Genomic DNA, 14092 nt, shown 5'->3' with positions numbered 1-14092 from the left:
CTAAATCATGACAATGTCAAAATGATGAATGCAGTGATTTCATTTCCTAAATGCAACCATTATATATTTATATCTTGATATATGTCCATTGCAACATTTGTAGGAAGATGTTTTCACGCAGACCTCATTATAGTTACGTTATTAAAAAGTCTTGGTTTACATTTAATTTTATACATTGATATGTTCCATTGGGGTGGGATAATTAATCATTCAGACTAAAATTCCACGTTGAACAGCCTATGAAGGTAGTTATTATATCTGCTAACTCTGAAAGATTTTATGACTGATTTTCTCTTTTCCCCAAAAACCTAGTTTTGCTTTTAGAGAATTTCTTTTCTTCCTCCACCTTTTAGAAAACCTGGAGAGGGGAAGAGAGAGACAGAGAGAAACAGAAAAAGAGAGAAAGGATACGGCTACTTTAAAAGCTTCAATCTCTCTGACACTACCGTGTTTGTGATGCATCTGTCATAATAAACCTTAACGTCCACTAAATTTGAAAAGTCATTATACTTTTCTGAATTCCTCTCTCTTCCTAAACAACATTATGTTGGCTTTGGAGAAATAATTCATTTTCTCCCCCCTCAGAAAACCTGGAGAGACAGAATAGAAAAAAGACAGAAAGGATACGGCTACTTTAAAAACTTCAATATCTCTGACATAGCTGTGTTTGTGACAACATTAATGCATCTGTCACAATAAACCTCACCGGCCATTAAATTTGAAAAGTCTTATTGTAATTTTCTGAATTCCTCTCCCTTCCTACACAACATTATGTTGGTTTGGGAGAAATAATTCCTTTTCTCCCCACACAGAAAACCTGAGGAGGGCCAGAATAGGGGGGGAAAAGAGAGAGAAAGGATATGGCTACTTTAAAAACTTCAATCTCTCTGACACTGGCGTGTACGAGAACATTAATGCATCTGTCACGATAACAAGCTAAGAATAACATCCAGACATCAAACCGAGCAAAGAATCCATCTGAGGTGATTCACTCAGATCCGTCTCATTGATTTATTAAACGCACAGCAACATCTGCAGCCTCGCCGAGGCGCTTGGAAAAATGAATGCGAGATCAATTCAAACGGGGAAAAAAAGAAAGAAAAGAAAACAGATAAATTGACGCATAATTTACATGCAGTTCCACAAAATGGGGCTCATTGTTTTATTTCGTCTCGCTGGAGCCAATGAGTTGAAAAGTGCACGTTCTCTGATCAGGCGGCGTTAAAGGAGAGCTGGCGTCAGAAGGCAGCAAAATAGTTTCCAAGCACTTTTTGTGAATATACAGCAAGAAAATCATCCGGTTCTAATTATTTGGCTCGAAACTCAAAAGGGCAAAGAATAGGTCAGAGTAGGTTCAGGATAGCAGGTAGAGGAGACCAGGAGTGAGCAAAATGTCGCAAAATACTGGGTTAAAATATGTTACACAAATCCATAAACCCTACCCTACCTAACTACCTTGTGTTTAGGGGGAAAACTAGGATTCCTGGGTAATCGGAAAAGAGAGAGATAAAAATCACACTTCCTTTCACAATAGGTTTTGCTCTAACGGAACTCACGGGAGAATTAGCTATTCTTACACACCCACACCCAAATTCTCTCTCAAGTTCTAGGAAGCAATTCGCTCCCCGCAAAGATATTGCTAAACCAGCTATAACGCCCAACTGCGTTTGGAAAAGTTTACGCAGCATCTCCAGAACTTCTGGAGGTCACGTAGTGGCACCAGCACTTAAGATTAAGATTGGTTTGCAGTCACATATTATGGGGACACGTCGTCCTGGTTGATGGTTCACAGTCTAGGACAGGTAGTCCTCAAGTTACGGCCACAACTGAGCCCAAATTTTCTGTTGCTAGCTGAGAAATTGGTAGTTTTGCCCCATTTTATGATTTCCCTAGCCACATTTGTTAAGTGAATCGCTGAAGTTACTAAATTAGTCATATTAGTTATTAAGTTAATTTGATTTCCCCCATTGACTTGGCTTGTCAGAAGGTCGCAAAAGCGGACCAAATGACTCCGGGACACTGCAACCGTCATAAATATAAGTCAGTTGCCATTTTGATCATGTGACCACGAAGATGCTGCAACAATCATAAGTGTGAAAAATGGACATCAGGCGTTCTTTTTCAGTGGCGTTGTAACTTGAATGCTCCCTATGCGAACTACCTGTATATTGTTTAAAACCAGTCAATTTTACTTTCTTTAAAAAAAAACACAAGTACAGGTAGTCCTCCACTTACAACAGTTCATTTAGTGACTGTTCAAAGTTACAACATCACTGAAAAAAGTGGCCTGTGGCCATTTTTCACAATACCGTAGGCGCCACCCCGTATTCACGTGATCAAAATTCAGACACTTGACAACTGACACCTATTTATGACCGCTGCAGTGTCCCAAAGTCATGTGATCCCTTTTTTGCCACCTTCTGACTAGCAAAGCCAGATTCATTTAACAACCGGGTGACTCACTTAACAAATGCAATGATTCACTTAACAGCTGCAGCAAGGAAAATCGTAAAATGGGGCAAAATCACTTAACAAATGTTTTACTTATCAACAGAAATGTTGAGTGCCGTTGTGGTTGCAAGTTGAGGACTACTTATAAACCAATATTACTTATTCAATATATGAATAAGTCAATGGCTTTTAACCAATGCAGTTTACTAGAGTTTGACATTGTTCAGTTGGCTTACCCCTTACAATGTTATGGAAAGATACGTTGTGCATTTTATGACTAACCCTCCCGTACTTTTTGCTCACAATTAAAGGAAAACAGAGTTATGCAATGCTTTGACTGTTACTCTACGCATTCTATGGACAAGAGGTGACAAGTGAAAGAAAAGTATTTTTTTCAAAACCTACAAAATAAGCAGCCGCATTAAACCTAACAGTTAAACCCAAGATTTCCCAGCTCACACTTCTCGCCACCAAACTACACATCAGTAAGCAGAGCACTTCTGCATTCACACCCGTCTACAAGCTGGCAAGTTAATAAATATTTCTCTTTTTTTAAAAATATCAAGCGCATCTGTCAACTCATTGACTAACCACTCTGGACACGTCTGAATTCATGCGAACCACTTGACATTCAAAATATGGTCTTGTTTATGCGAAGATTATTGTGAGCATTCGAAACTGTGATGTGACAAAGATTGTAACTTTTGGATTGTCTGCATTGAATACAGCAACCGCAAGATTTATGGGAATCTTTTAAAACAGATGCTACAACCAGAAAGAATTATGTCACAAAGCAAGGCCCAAAGTTTGTGCTTTTCTTTTAAAGCATATAACCCTTTTTATGGGAGAACTGATCGCTGTTTTAAATGCATAATTTTAAAAAAAGTTAAAACTTTACTAGCTCATTTATGAATTTCTTCTTTTTCCAAAGACCTTTTAAAACTTGCTTGAGATTCCGGATTTCCATAATTATACATGCTTGGTATAGCAGACATTAATTTGAAAACGTTTTGATTCAAACATCAGGATTTAAAGTAAGACTTTACTAGTTGTTTTGCTCTAAGAAATTATATTCAGAAGTCAAATTAATGGCCTTACCCTCCAGCTAAGTAAATACAGGCACGTAAATGATTTTTAGGTATATGCCTAACATTATCCATAGGATCCTAGATGATAAAAAGGCCAGAATTAATTACTTCCCTGAATTTCCACAGCAATCTATAAAATACACTTATAAAGCTATTATTGGAATTCCCAAGAGAGTCACCGATGAACACACATATGTAATATTGAATAAGGAGATTTTACTGAAACGGTACTTCTACCCAAAACTAAAAGTACAAACACGTGGAGTTTTTAAAAGGGCTACGGTGGAAAAGAATTTGGATTTCAACAACGCAGACACATTTCCTTGTTTGCCCAAACTTCCGACCAGAGTTCAGATGAACATTTCAGGAAACAAGGGATGTTCTCAACTTAGCACAAACTACTATCGTTTAAGATGTTGCCGTACTCGGAAAAAAAATAACTTAAGAAGCATGGCTTCTAAAAAAAACTGTGCTTCCGGAAGAGGAAGGGATGGTGATGGAAGATGAAGTGGGAGAAGAGGGAGAAGAGGAGGAAGAGGAGCAGGAAGGAGAAGAAGAAAAAGAAGGAGGAGGAGGAGGAGCAGGGGAAGAAGAAGAAGAAGAAGAAGAAGAAGAAGAAGAAGAAGAAGAAGAAGAAGAAGAAGAAGAAGAAGAAGAAGAAGAAGAAGAAGAGGAGAAGGAGGAGGACGAGGAGGACGACGAGGAGGACGACGAGGAGAACGAGGACAAGGAGGAAGAAGTGGGAGAAGGAGAAGAAGGAGAAAAAGAAGAAAAAGAAGGAGGAGGAGCAGCAGCAGGGGAAGAAGAAGAGGAGGAGGAAGAGGAAGAAGAAGGGGAAGGAGAAGAAGAAAAGAAAGAAGAGGAAGAAGAAGAGAAAGAGAAGGAGGAGGCAAAAAAGGAAGAAGAATATAGATTGTAATGGTCAAGTAACATTCAGGGGGCCAATGCAAAATCTCATCCCAGCTGCACAAAGACATCCAAAGTCCCTTGACAATTTCACATTCCAGGTGCAGAAGTCGACCTACTGTGGGGTTACCATGTCAGAATGCACTGTTGAATTCAAAGTCATACACCTAAGATTAATTAAGAAATGTTGACATAAGAAAAAGAGAGGACCTAGACCTCTTATAAATTCTCCTTTCACAGGAACCCAGTTTGCATATGGAGTTTTGTTTCATGTATAGGGACAGTTCAGCTGTCAGTTACGGCAACTCCAAAGATAAATACCGCACGACTTTTTTTTTTTAATTGTAATCAAAAGACAGCTATTTGTCATTTCCCAAAGAGAAGGTTATTCCACGTCCTTCGTCACCAAAGCATGAAGTCAAAGTAACGGGATCTTTTTTTTCTTTCCAAGGGGGAGAAAAAAGAAAGAAGACGACTCAGAATTCAATCATGGGATGGGAAGGATAAGAAGCACGACACTTATTAACAGCATATTTAAGAAGAAAGTCTCACATAGGGACTTAATGGGATTAATTTCCAAGGAGATGCGTACAGGATGACAAAATAAGGAACAGCCAAACCGTGGCTTCCCTTACTTGTTTTCTTTTGAAGCTTTCTGTTTTTAATTAGTCATCTACTTCTGTTTTCTTTTTTTTTTTAAAAAAAAATCTGCGCTGTTTCATGATTTCTATCGATCTGGCAATTGCCATGCCGTTGCTCCCCAATTAAAATTTCATACCATCTCCCGGCTGAGTTTTATAAAGCTTTTGGAAGCCGTGAGCCTCTCTGCACACAATGCGGTAATGTTTTACTAAATGCATCCCGTTAGTGGTACTTTCTGCACGCAAAATGCCAGCCGAGACTTTACTTAAAGACTTCTGCAAAGTTTCATTGGGGGTCTGAAGAAATAAATACCCAATGCGCTCTTTCGCTGGCTGTTTTTAAAGACTCCAAACCGGATCTAACAAACTCTTTTTAAGAGATGCCCCCCCTCCAAGCTTGGGCACCAAGATTTGATTTTTATTTGATTTCCTTGTGGACTGAACTAATAGAACTGCTGCCTCTCCAGTTACAAGTCCCTTAGCTACCTCTGTTTCAATTTGGCTTAAATGAGGAGACGGAAGGCTAAGGGCTTATTATACGTTTTTATCCAACCCGCCCACATCATTTTGACTTGACATGGTTTAAAGGCACCCAACTTCACAGAGAAGGCACAAGCTAAAGGCATGATGCCCCTCTCTGAAATGAAGGAAACGCCTTAGCCATCTGTTCCCATCTTATTTGAATACCAAGCGGCGCTTACATGCGAGCGAAAAGTAGAAATCATCTCTGTAAACGTACAGAGGAGAAGCGAGTGACACCAAAGGGGAGAATTCCACACTGCACACAAGACACCGAAAAAGCTAAAGTCTCAATCTTTCAGCTCACAGTCGTCCCCAAAGGTGCTTTTGCAAAAAGGCAACTGAACTTTCCTGGTTTTGTTTTCCTTTGAAAAGGTCTCGCTTCTCCCCCCAAGAAGCTTCTTCAGTTCTGAAGAAGCGAAACGTTTTTAAACCAAAGGAAAACCAAGAAAGTCCGACTGCGTTTTGGAAAAGTCAGGCTAAAACTTTTCCCTATGCTCTACTCAAAGTCTTTGGATTGCCACAGGTTGAGCAGAGAGAAATACTGCTTTTCAGAATTTTAGAGATGTGTAGGACGAAATATTTGGCCTGTTTCTAGCCCTCTAAAATCGGGGCACAGCGATAATTCAGAGTGTGTGTAAAATAAAATCAGGTTTTTATACAGGCAGCAAGTTCTAAGGGGGAAACATGTCTAAGAAACTTCAACTTGAGGGGAAAACTTGAATGACCATTTTCAAACTGTTCCTTAGTTATAGTAAATTAAAGGAACATTCTCAAAAGTATTATTTGCCCTACGGTCTCCTGACTTATTGAAATAGTTACAGTCAAAAAGTTGTTCCAAATAATATAGTTCTTTTATCTCATCCTGAAAAACAATACATAGAAAAAGTTTTCTGCATATTGTAAATGTATAAGGACATTCAAATCAGAGGAAGTTTTCAGTAGGAAAAAAGATTGGGGAAGGAAAAATCTCCAGTTCTGATCAAAATGACCCAACTATCTCAATTTTTAAGAAACTAAGCTGCCAAAAAACCGACTTTTTTTTGGTTAATGTGTTTTCTGAGATCTTAGAATGCTTGCCAACTTGTGTTTCTACTCATTGTTTATTATTAGATCATTGTTTATTATTTAAAACATTTTCTACTTTGTTATCTTTTCATATTTTTGTGTAGTTTCAAAAGGAACACACCAATCAATTGGATTGAGTTCTCAGATTGGGAAATTTGAAGTTCTGAGTTTACAGGACTCCTAATGTTTTCTAGTAATCTGCAAGGTGACATCCTCTTTGTGCATTGCAAAATTAGAATTCCAGCCACAAGAATTTAAGGAAATATGAAGTTTTAAAGTTTCATAACAAAGGAACTGGGGAAAAGTCTCACATGCATAAAATCTGAAGAACAAGCATATTTTTGGTGTCTTATGAAAGAAATTCAGAGTTTCATTTGTATGTATTAACAAAAAAAGATTACCAAAATCTTGAATTAATCCTTTCTATTCTATGTATTGATAAAAGCATATTTTCCTGCTTGCATTTTGACTGAGCAGATAGACTCGCTTATCTCTCATATGAATATTGCAAAGGGGTTTGTGGTTTTTTTTTTTTTTTTTTGCAGTAAGGACATTAAACAAAATTAGTTCAGATATTACTATATGATCACCTTTCTTTAAGAAAAATTGCTCTGGGCTTTTTTTTTCTTTTTTTTTTTTTTGCCTGCTATTTACATAATCTCATTCAACCATAACATCCCTCTGGGGAACGAAGCATCCAATAGAGAGTCATCCCACTTATGGGGTTTACAGCCAAGGACTCGGGGAGAGCAGATGGTAGCCTGCATAAACCTTGCTTGGATTTCTTCCTTATGGCAGGATCCTCAAATTGCAACCCAGTTTGTCTTGTTGGCTAGGTTCGAGCCACATGTGAACCCAGCCAAAATCTGGGGATCTACCCTTACTAAGATATGGCCACTTAGATATCCATCAGCCTTTTACCCCAACCTCCAAAACCTTAAACCCAAGGATACAATCAAACTTCCAAGCAGTTTCGCTCCCAACCAAGTTTTCTATACAATATGAAAAATTCAGAGACAGCGGTTAAAAGAAATAGAAAGGTTCCTCAGCCTTTTCACTTCTTCAAGAATTATCCTTGTCAACTCCCAAGAAGTTGTTTCTGGGTAGAAATCTTTAGGATATTGCTGTTGAATGCAATCTTGGATCTCTTTTTTCCCCAAATAATTCTTTTTTCCAAAGAAAATTTCTCTACTCGATAGTCCACCTTCCCGCATAACTCTGAAGCAAATGTGGACACTGAAGTGGAACTCAACAGCTTGATGCCCTTACAATAACCATTTCCCTGTTCCAAAGGAGATCCCCAATTTCCCCCAAGCCATTATTAAGTACACAGGGGCATCTTTAAAAAAAGGGGGAACTTATTTTAATGCATAAGGTGCAACCTGGCCTTAAACTCCAAAGTCTGTGCCCGGTCCCATTTGCTTGCAAAGGAATACATCCTGCAACACCCCTGAAACCAAATGCCCTCCCCCCCCCCTATTTTTAAAGCATGGGCTTAGATCCACATTGTTCGCACGGGGTCTTAATAACTGGCGGACAAATTCTGTGTTTTGCAACCAGCCTTGCTCCTCAACTTCAGTAAAGTTCTTTTTACAACCCAACTTAAGGGCACCATCTCAAAGAGGCATTTTTCATGGCGGGACGGGCACGATTCCCCAGAAACCCGCTTAAAAGTTGGGACCATACCACCGCCGCTCGACTCCCTTTCCCTTGCCTTCCCCAAAAGCCCTCTAATTTTCACAGCGACAAAGTTGTGGGTCACGGGTTCAGATCTCACAATCTCAGACAAAGCAATTGGGAGGGACCTTGGACTTCCTAGAAAAGTTAGCTCCTTTTTGTCTGAATGAACAGCCCCCCCCCCCCAATCCAGACAGGCAGGGAGTTCAAAAGCATCCCTGTTCCCCACTCCTTAAGTTCCCCACTCCCACCCCCCAGTTGCAAGTTGTCCTACTACTCCAGGTGTCAAACTGGCTCCCCCAAAAAGCCTTCTTCACAGAGTCCTGGCCCTGTAAAAGTCCCAGATGCCAGAGGAGGTGTCAATCCTGACTTTCTTTCTTCCTTCCTTCCTCCCCTTCTTTCCTTTTCTCCTTCATTATAATATTGTGTGTATTCCTTTCCAAAGGCAAGAGAGCCGCTAACTGGAAATTGGTTCTTCATCCCGAACCGGGATGGACTGCGGAAGGGGAATCCACAAAGCACCCGTTAGAGACCCTTGTGCAACGAAGCGCGACCCCTCGCATGCCGGCGTTAAGCACCCCTCATTCACACTTTCGGAAGAGAATTATCTCGCCGAGGAATGGAATTTTTCCTCTTTCTGTTTCCCTTCTACTTCTTTCCTCTCCTCCTCTACCTCTCTCTCCCCACTTCCCCAAATAAGGGGTCTGGTCTCCTTTCCCGAAAAAGGGACACACACACACACACACACACACAAAAGATAGGGTGCAAATCCTGACCTTCCCTCTTTTCTCTTCTCTCTCTCCTTTCTTCCCTTCCTTTCTTTCTCTCTTTCTCGTTCTCTCTCTCTCTCACACACACACACAAACCACGACCGGCGCTCACCTGGCGTTGGTGCAGTCGCTGTACAAAGTTTCGAAGTCCTTGCGCGTGATGAGCTTGCACCGGTTGACGCCCGGCTGGATGGCGCCCAGCCCGCGCAGGATGCGCACTTGCTCCACGGTGCAGACGACGGGCGCGATGTCCAGCCGCTTGAGCTTGGTGTAGACGGTGTGCAGCCCGCCGACCAGGTGCTTGAGGAAGAGGTCGAAGACCTGCGGCAGGCAGATCAGCTCCTGCCCGTCCACCACGAAGGAGGCCACCTTCACCCCGTGCAGGTCCACCATCTTGCACTCGTTGCCCACCAGAGGGGCCGCCGCCGCCGCCGCGGACCCGGGGACCCCCGCGACCCCCAGACCCCCGCCGCCGCCCGCGGGCGCCGCGTTGGAGAGGAAGCCGTGGATGAGGCTGCTCGCCCCGCCGCCGCTGCTCCCGCCGCCGCCGCCGCCGCCGGCCAGCCGCGGGGACTCGGAGGGGCTGGGGGCATAAAGAGGGTCCGCCCGGAACAAGCCGGCCGAGCCCCCCGCGCTGCTGTTGCTGCTGCTGCTGCTGCTTCCACCGCCGCCGCCGCTGCTGCAGCCCCCGCCGGTTGCTCCGCCGCCGCCTCCTCCGCCTCCTCCGGGGTTGGAAGTTGCGGGAATGCTCGGGGGAGAAGACACGGCCATGCTCTCTACTCCTCCGCCCCGGCCGCCTGGCTCGGCGTCGGCGTCGGCAGCCGCATCCAACCCGGCCGGCTCCACTTTTTCCTCCAAACTGTTGGCCGCTTCCTCGAGGAAAGGAGGCGAAAGCAGCCGGCGAGCGATGCAAGGAGGGGGGGCGTGGGGAGGGAGGGGGGCGTGGGGGCTGGGAAGGACGGACCCTGGCCCCGCCCACGCCCCGCCCCTTTCCCCGGGGAGCGCCCGAGAAGCAGCGCTTGGCCGAGCAGGCGCCCCGCCTCCTTCGCCTTTCCTTCTCTCCCCCCCCTCTTCCCCCCCCCTCTTCACCGCCTCCACGCGCCCCGGGCCAGGGAGTGGGAGAGGTCCTTCTTGGCTCCGCCCCCACCCCGGGTAGGGGGTCCCAGCCCGAGCCAGGAGGGGCTTTTGGAGAAGCCTCTCGGGAGGCTCTATTGCCTGCCGAGTCGCTTTCGGTCCAGCGGGCGCCCGGTTGGAGATCGAGCGGCCAGATGGCCAACTTAGAAGCAGCAGGGAAGTTTGATGAATGAGGCTGGGGGCGGGCACTAGAGTGACCACATGCACACAAATACACACACATACACACACACACATAAACTCATCTGCATAAGTTTACACACACAAACACAAACTCATCTGCATGAATCTACACACACACACACAAACTCATCTGCATGAATCTACACACACACAAGCTCATCTGCATGAGTCTACACTCACTCACTCACTCTCATCTGCATGAGTCTACACGTGTCTCCGGGCTCGGGCCGCGAGGCGTGGGAGCCCTTTGTGCGTGGAGGGGCACAGCCACGAGACCAACTCGCTTGAGAAAAAAAAAAAAAAGCTTGAAGGGTCGCCCGCGGATGTGGGGAGGGGCGGAGGAAGACCTGGAGAGAAGCCAGCGGGGCGAGCAAAGTTATGGGAAGTATTGAGACTTGGGGACGGGGGCTCTATAAAGAGAGATTGGATAGATGCAACCTGAAATGGCAAAGTCTTGGATTAAGTAAGAATGTGCCGGTTTAATATTTCCCAAAATATGAAGCTTAGATGTGAAGAGCCAAATAAGGAGAATATGAATAATAAAACAGTTGAAGAGGGAAAATCGAAAAGAAATGTCTGAATATTATAATGGCATGGGGGAGGGGGTTTAAAATAGAGATAAAAATAAGAGGGGAATAATAGATAGATAGATAGATAGATAGATAGATAGATAGATAGATAGATAGATGATAGATAGATAGATAGATAGATAGATAGATAGATAGATAGATAGATAGATAGATGCACACACATCTTAATGTATATAAAAGAATAAGGAGGTTTTAGGAATTGAGTGGTAGTAAGGATATGTGCAAACAATATGAAATAATGAGAATGAAATGTAATAATTGTGAGTAACAATATTATGCTGCTTTGTATTGAAATGTATGATACCCAGGTATCACACCATTCACACATTGATATGTATAAATAATACAAAATAAAAAACTTGTTTGGAAAAATATATTTCCCAAAATATTTCATTCTTCTAGAGGGTGGAGCTTCCTAAAAATAGCATCCTTCTCTTATCCGGTTTGCTTGGCCAGCTTAAAAACCCAAACTGTGGCCTTGGCTTCTGCAGAGCTGCAAAACTTGATTTTCCTAACCAGAGTGGCTGCATTCACACAACAAAGCTAAAAAAAAAACAAAACCCAAACCTACAGTTTGCCATGTGCAAATATGCCAGTAACTTATTTTTCCGCTCTACAGCAGCCTCGAACAAGCAAGACTTTCATTTCCAAAGAACTGACGATGCTTACTAAACTCCTATTAGAGCTGCATTCAGACATTATTAAGCATGATCGTTCAGCCACTTCTTGGCTGCTGGGGTTGCAAAACTCTGGATAACTGCCGGATGGATGGCAAAAGAAAGAATGCAGAAAATGCACTGTGTTGCCATCTAGATCTGCTAACCTTACATTGGACTAACCGTGGTTCGCTCAATTTGTTTAGATTGCTAAACTGTAAAACGTGGTTTAGAAAGCCGACGGAGCTCGACAAATGTTAACCGCAAGCCATTAAGTTGGCTTTTGGTCACTTGACATAAGGGTCTGCAAACAGGCATAAGTGCAAGAACTGGTCATAAGTTACTTTTTAATGCCATTGTAGTATCAAACAGTTGCTAAACAATGCTGGTAAGTCAAGGCCTACTTTAAATAATTAAAAATTTAATTAAATAATATTAAAATTATTATCCTGTTGTTGATTATGATTATTTTGTTGTTTTGCAAGCAGACTGAGAGCTTATGCAACTGAAACAAATCCCTTGTCAAATCACACTTGGCCAATAAAGAACTATTCTATTCCTATTCTATTCTATTTCCTTATTCTAGTCTATATTTTATATTCTATTCTATTTTCTCTTCTATATTCTATTCTACCCTACCCTACTCTATTCTATTTCCCTGTTTTATTTATTCTATCCTATTCTATTCTATTTCCTTATTCTATTCTATATTTTATATTCTATTCTATTTTTATACAATATTCTATTCTACCCTACCCTACTCTATTCTATTTCCTTGTTTTATTTATTCTGTCCTGTCCTATCCTATTTCTGTTTCATTATTCTATTCTATTTCATTATTCTATTCTATCCTATCCTATTTCTGTTTCATTATTCTATTCTATTTCATTATTCTATTCTATTTTCTATTATACGTCCTTATTCTATTCTATCCTATCCTATCCTATTTCCTTATTCTATTCTATATTTTCTATTCTATTCTATTTTCTCTTCTATATTCTATTCTACCCTACCCTACTCTATTCTATTTCCCTGTTTTATTTATTCTATCCTATTCTATTCTGTTTCATTATTCTATTCTATTATTCTATTCTATTTTCTATTATATGTCCTTATTCTATTCTATCCTATCCTATTTCCTTATTCTATTCTATATTTTATATTCTATTCTATTTTCTATTCTATATTCTTATCTGCCCTACCCTACTCTATTCTATTTCCTTGTTTTATTTATTCTATTCTATCCTATCCTATTTCCTTATTCTATTCTATATTTTATATTCTATTCTATTTTCTATTCTATATTCTTATCTGCCCTACCCTACTCTATTCTATTTCCTTGTTTTATTTATTCTATCCTATTCTATTCTATTTCCTTATTCTATTCTATATTTTATATTCTATTCTATTTTCTATTCTATATTCTTATCTGCCCTACCCTACTCTATTTTATTTCCTTGTTTTATTTATTCTATCCTATTCTATTCTATTTCCTTATTCTATTCTATTTTCTATTCTATTTCCTTATTCTTTCTATCCTATCCTATTCTATTTTCTTATTCTAGATTCTATTCAATTTTCTTATTCTAGATTCTATTCAATTTTCTATTCTAGATTCTATTCTACCCTACCCTACTCTATTCTATATTCTATTTTATTTTCTGCTCGATATTCTATTTTCTATCCTATCCTATCAAGTTTCAATCTCCGTATTTTACAGGGCTTCCTGTGATTGGAGCCAGTGCAGCTGCCTGCTGTGAACTCATGTAGTAGCCCAGATGAAGAACTAAACCACAGAGGGAGTTTCAATCATACGGTTACACGGTACTTTACCTGCACCAACTTAAATCAGTTCTTTTTTTAAAAAAAAAAAAACATTCTTCCTAAGTGGTTCGTGGTTTACAGTTGGCAAATCTGTAGTGAGGACAGACTACAGGCGAACTGAATCCACTTTCCTACAGATCAACTAGAATGCTTGTATCAGATACTCCAAGATCAACGAAGCAGCCTCTCCCAGCGATTACAATTGAGAATCAGAGATCAGCTGCCTTTAAACAAGGTCTTACCTGAAAAGCTGCAAAGCACATCTATTATTTTAAACCTGTGTTCTTTGTGTAACCCGTCTCCATTGCCTTTTCCTATGCAGAATTGCAAAATGAATTACAAACAGGTAAGATGTCAGGTCCTCTACGACAGGGGTCTCCAGGTCCATGGACTGGCACCGGGTTGTGGCCCGCCAGCGGAGATGGTGGTAAACTCGGACAGTGAGGAGGTTGGGGAAAAAGATGGGCCAGTCCTGGAGTCTGGGGAAGGCTCTGATGAGGGCTTGGTGTCAGCGGCAGAGAGGGGTCCAGGGCTGTCCGACAGTTATCAGCTGCCTTCGGAGTCAGACATCAGTGAGGCAGAGGA

General features: G+C 41.6%; 1 protein-coding gene across 2 annotated transcripts in view; it reads right to left on the bottom strand.

The window, feature by feature from the left end:
* Positions 1-10005, bottom strand: part of DACH2 (dachshund family transcription factor 2) — a 321366-nt gene extending 311361 nt beyond the window's left edge. For both annotated transcript variants that reach the window (XM_087727336.1, XM_087727337.1), the window contains exon 1: positions 9233-10005. In XM_087727336.1, coding sequence (XP_087583462.1) covers positions 9233-9891 — 659 coding nt within the window. In that variant the 5' untranslated portion in view covers positions 9892-10005. The remainder of the gene's footprint in view (positions 1-9232) is intronic.
* Between the last annotated feature and the right edge of the window lie 4087 nt (positions 10006-14092).

Source organism: Thamnophis sirtalis, unplaced genomic scaffold (genome assembly GCF_051295495.1).
Source record: "Thamnophis sirtalis isolate CommonGarterSnake01/CBP01778 unplaced genomic scaffold, rThaSir2_p1.2 scaffold_13, whole genome shotgun sequence".
In the NCBI taxonomy this organism is placed as follows: domain Eukaryota; kingdom Metazoa; phylum Chordata; class Lepidosauria; order Squamata; family Natricidae; genus Thamnophis; species Thamnophis sirtalis.
Note: the sequence above shows the minus strand (reverse complement) of the source record. Positions and strands in the feature narration are given on the sequence as shown.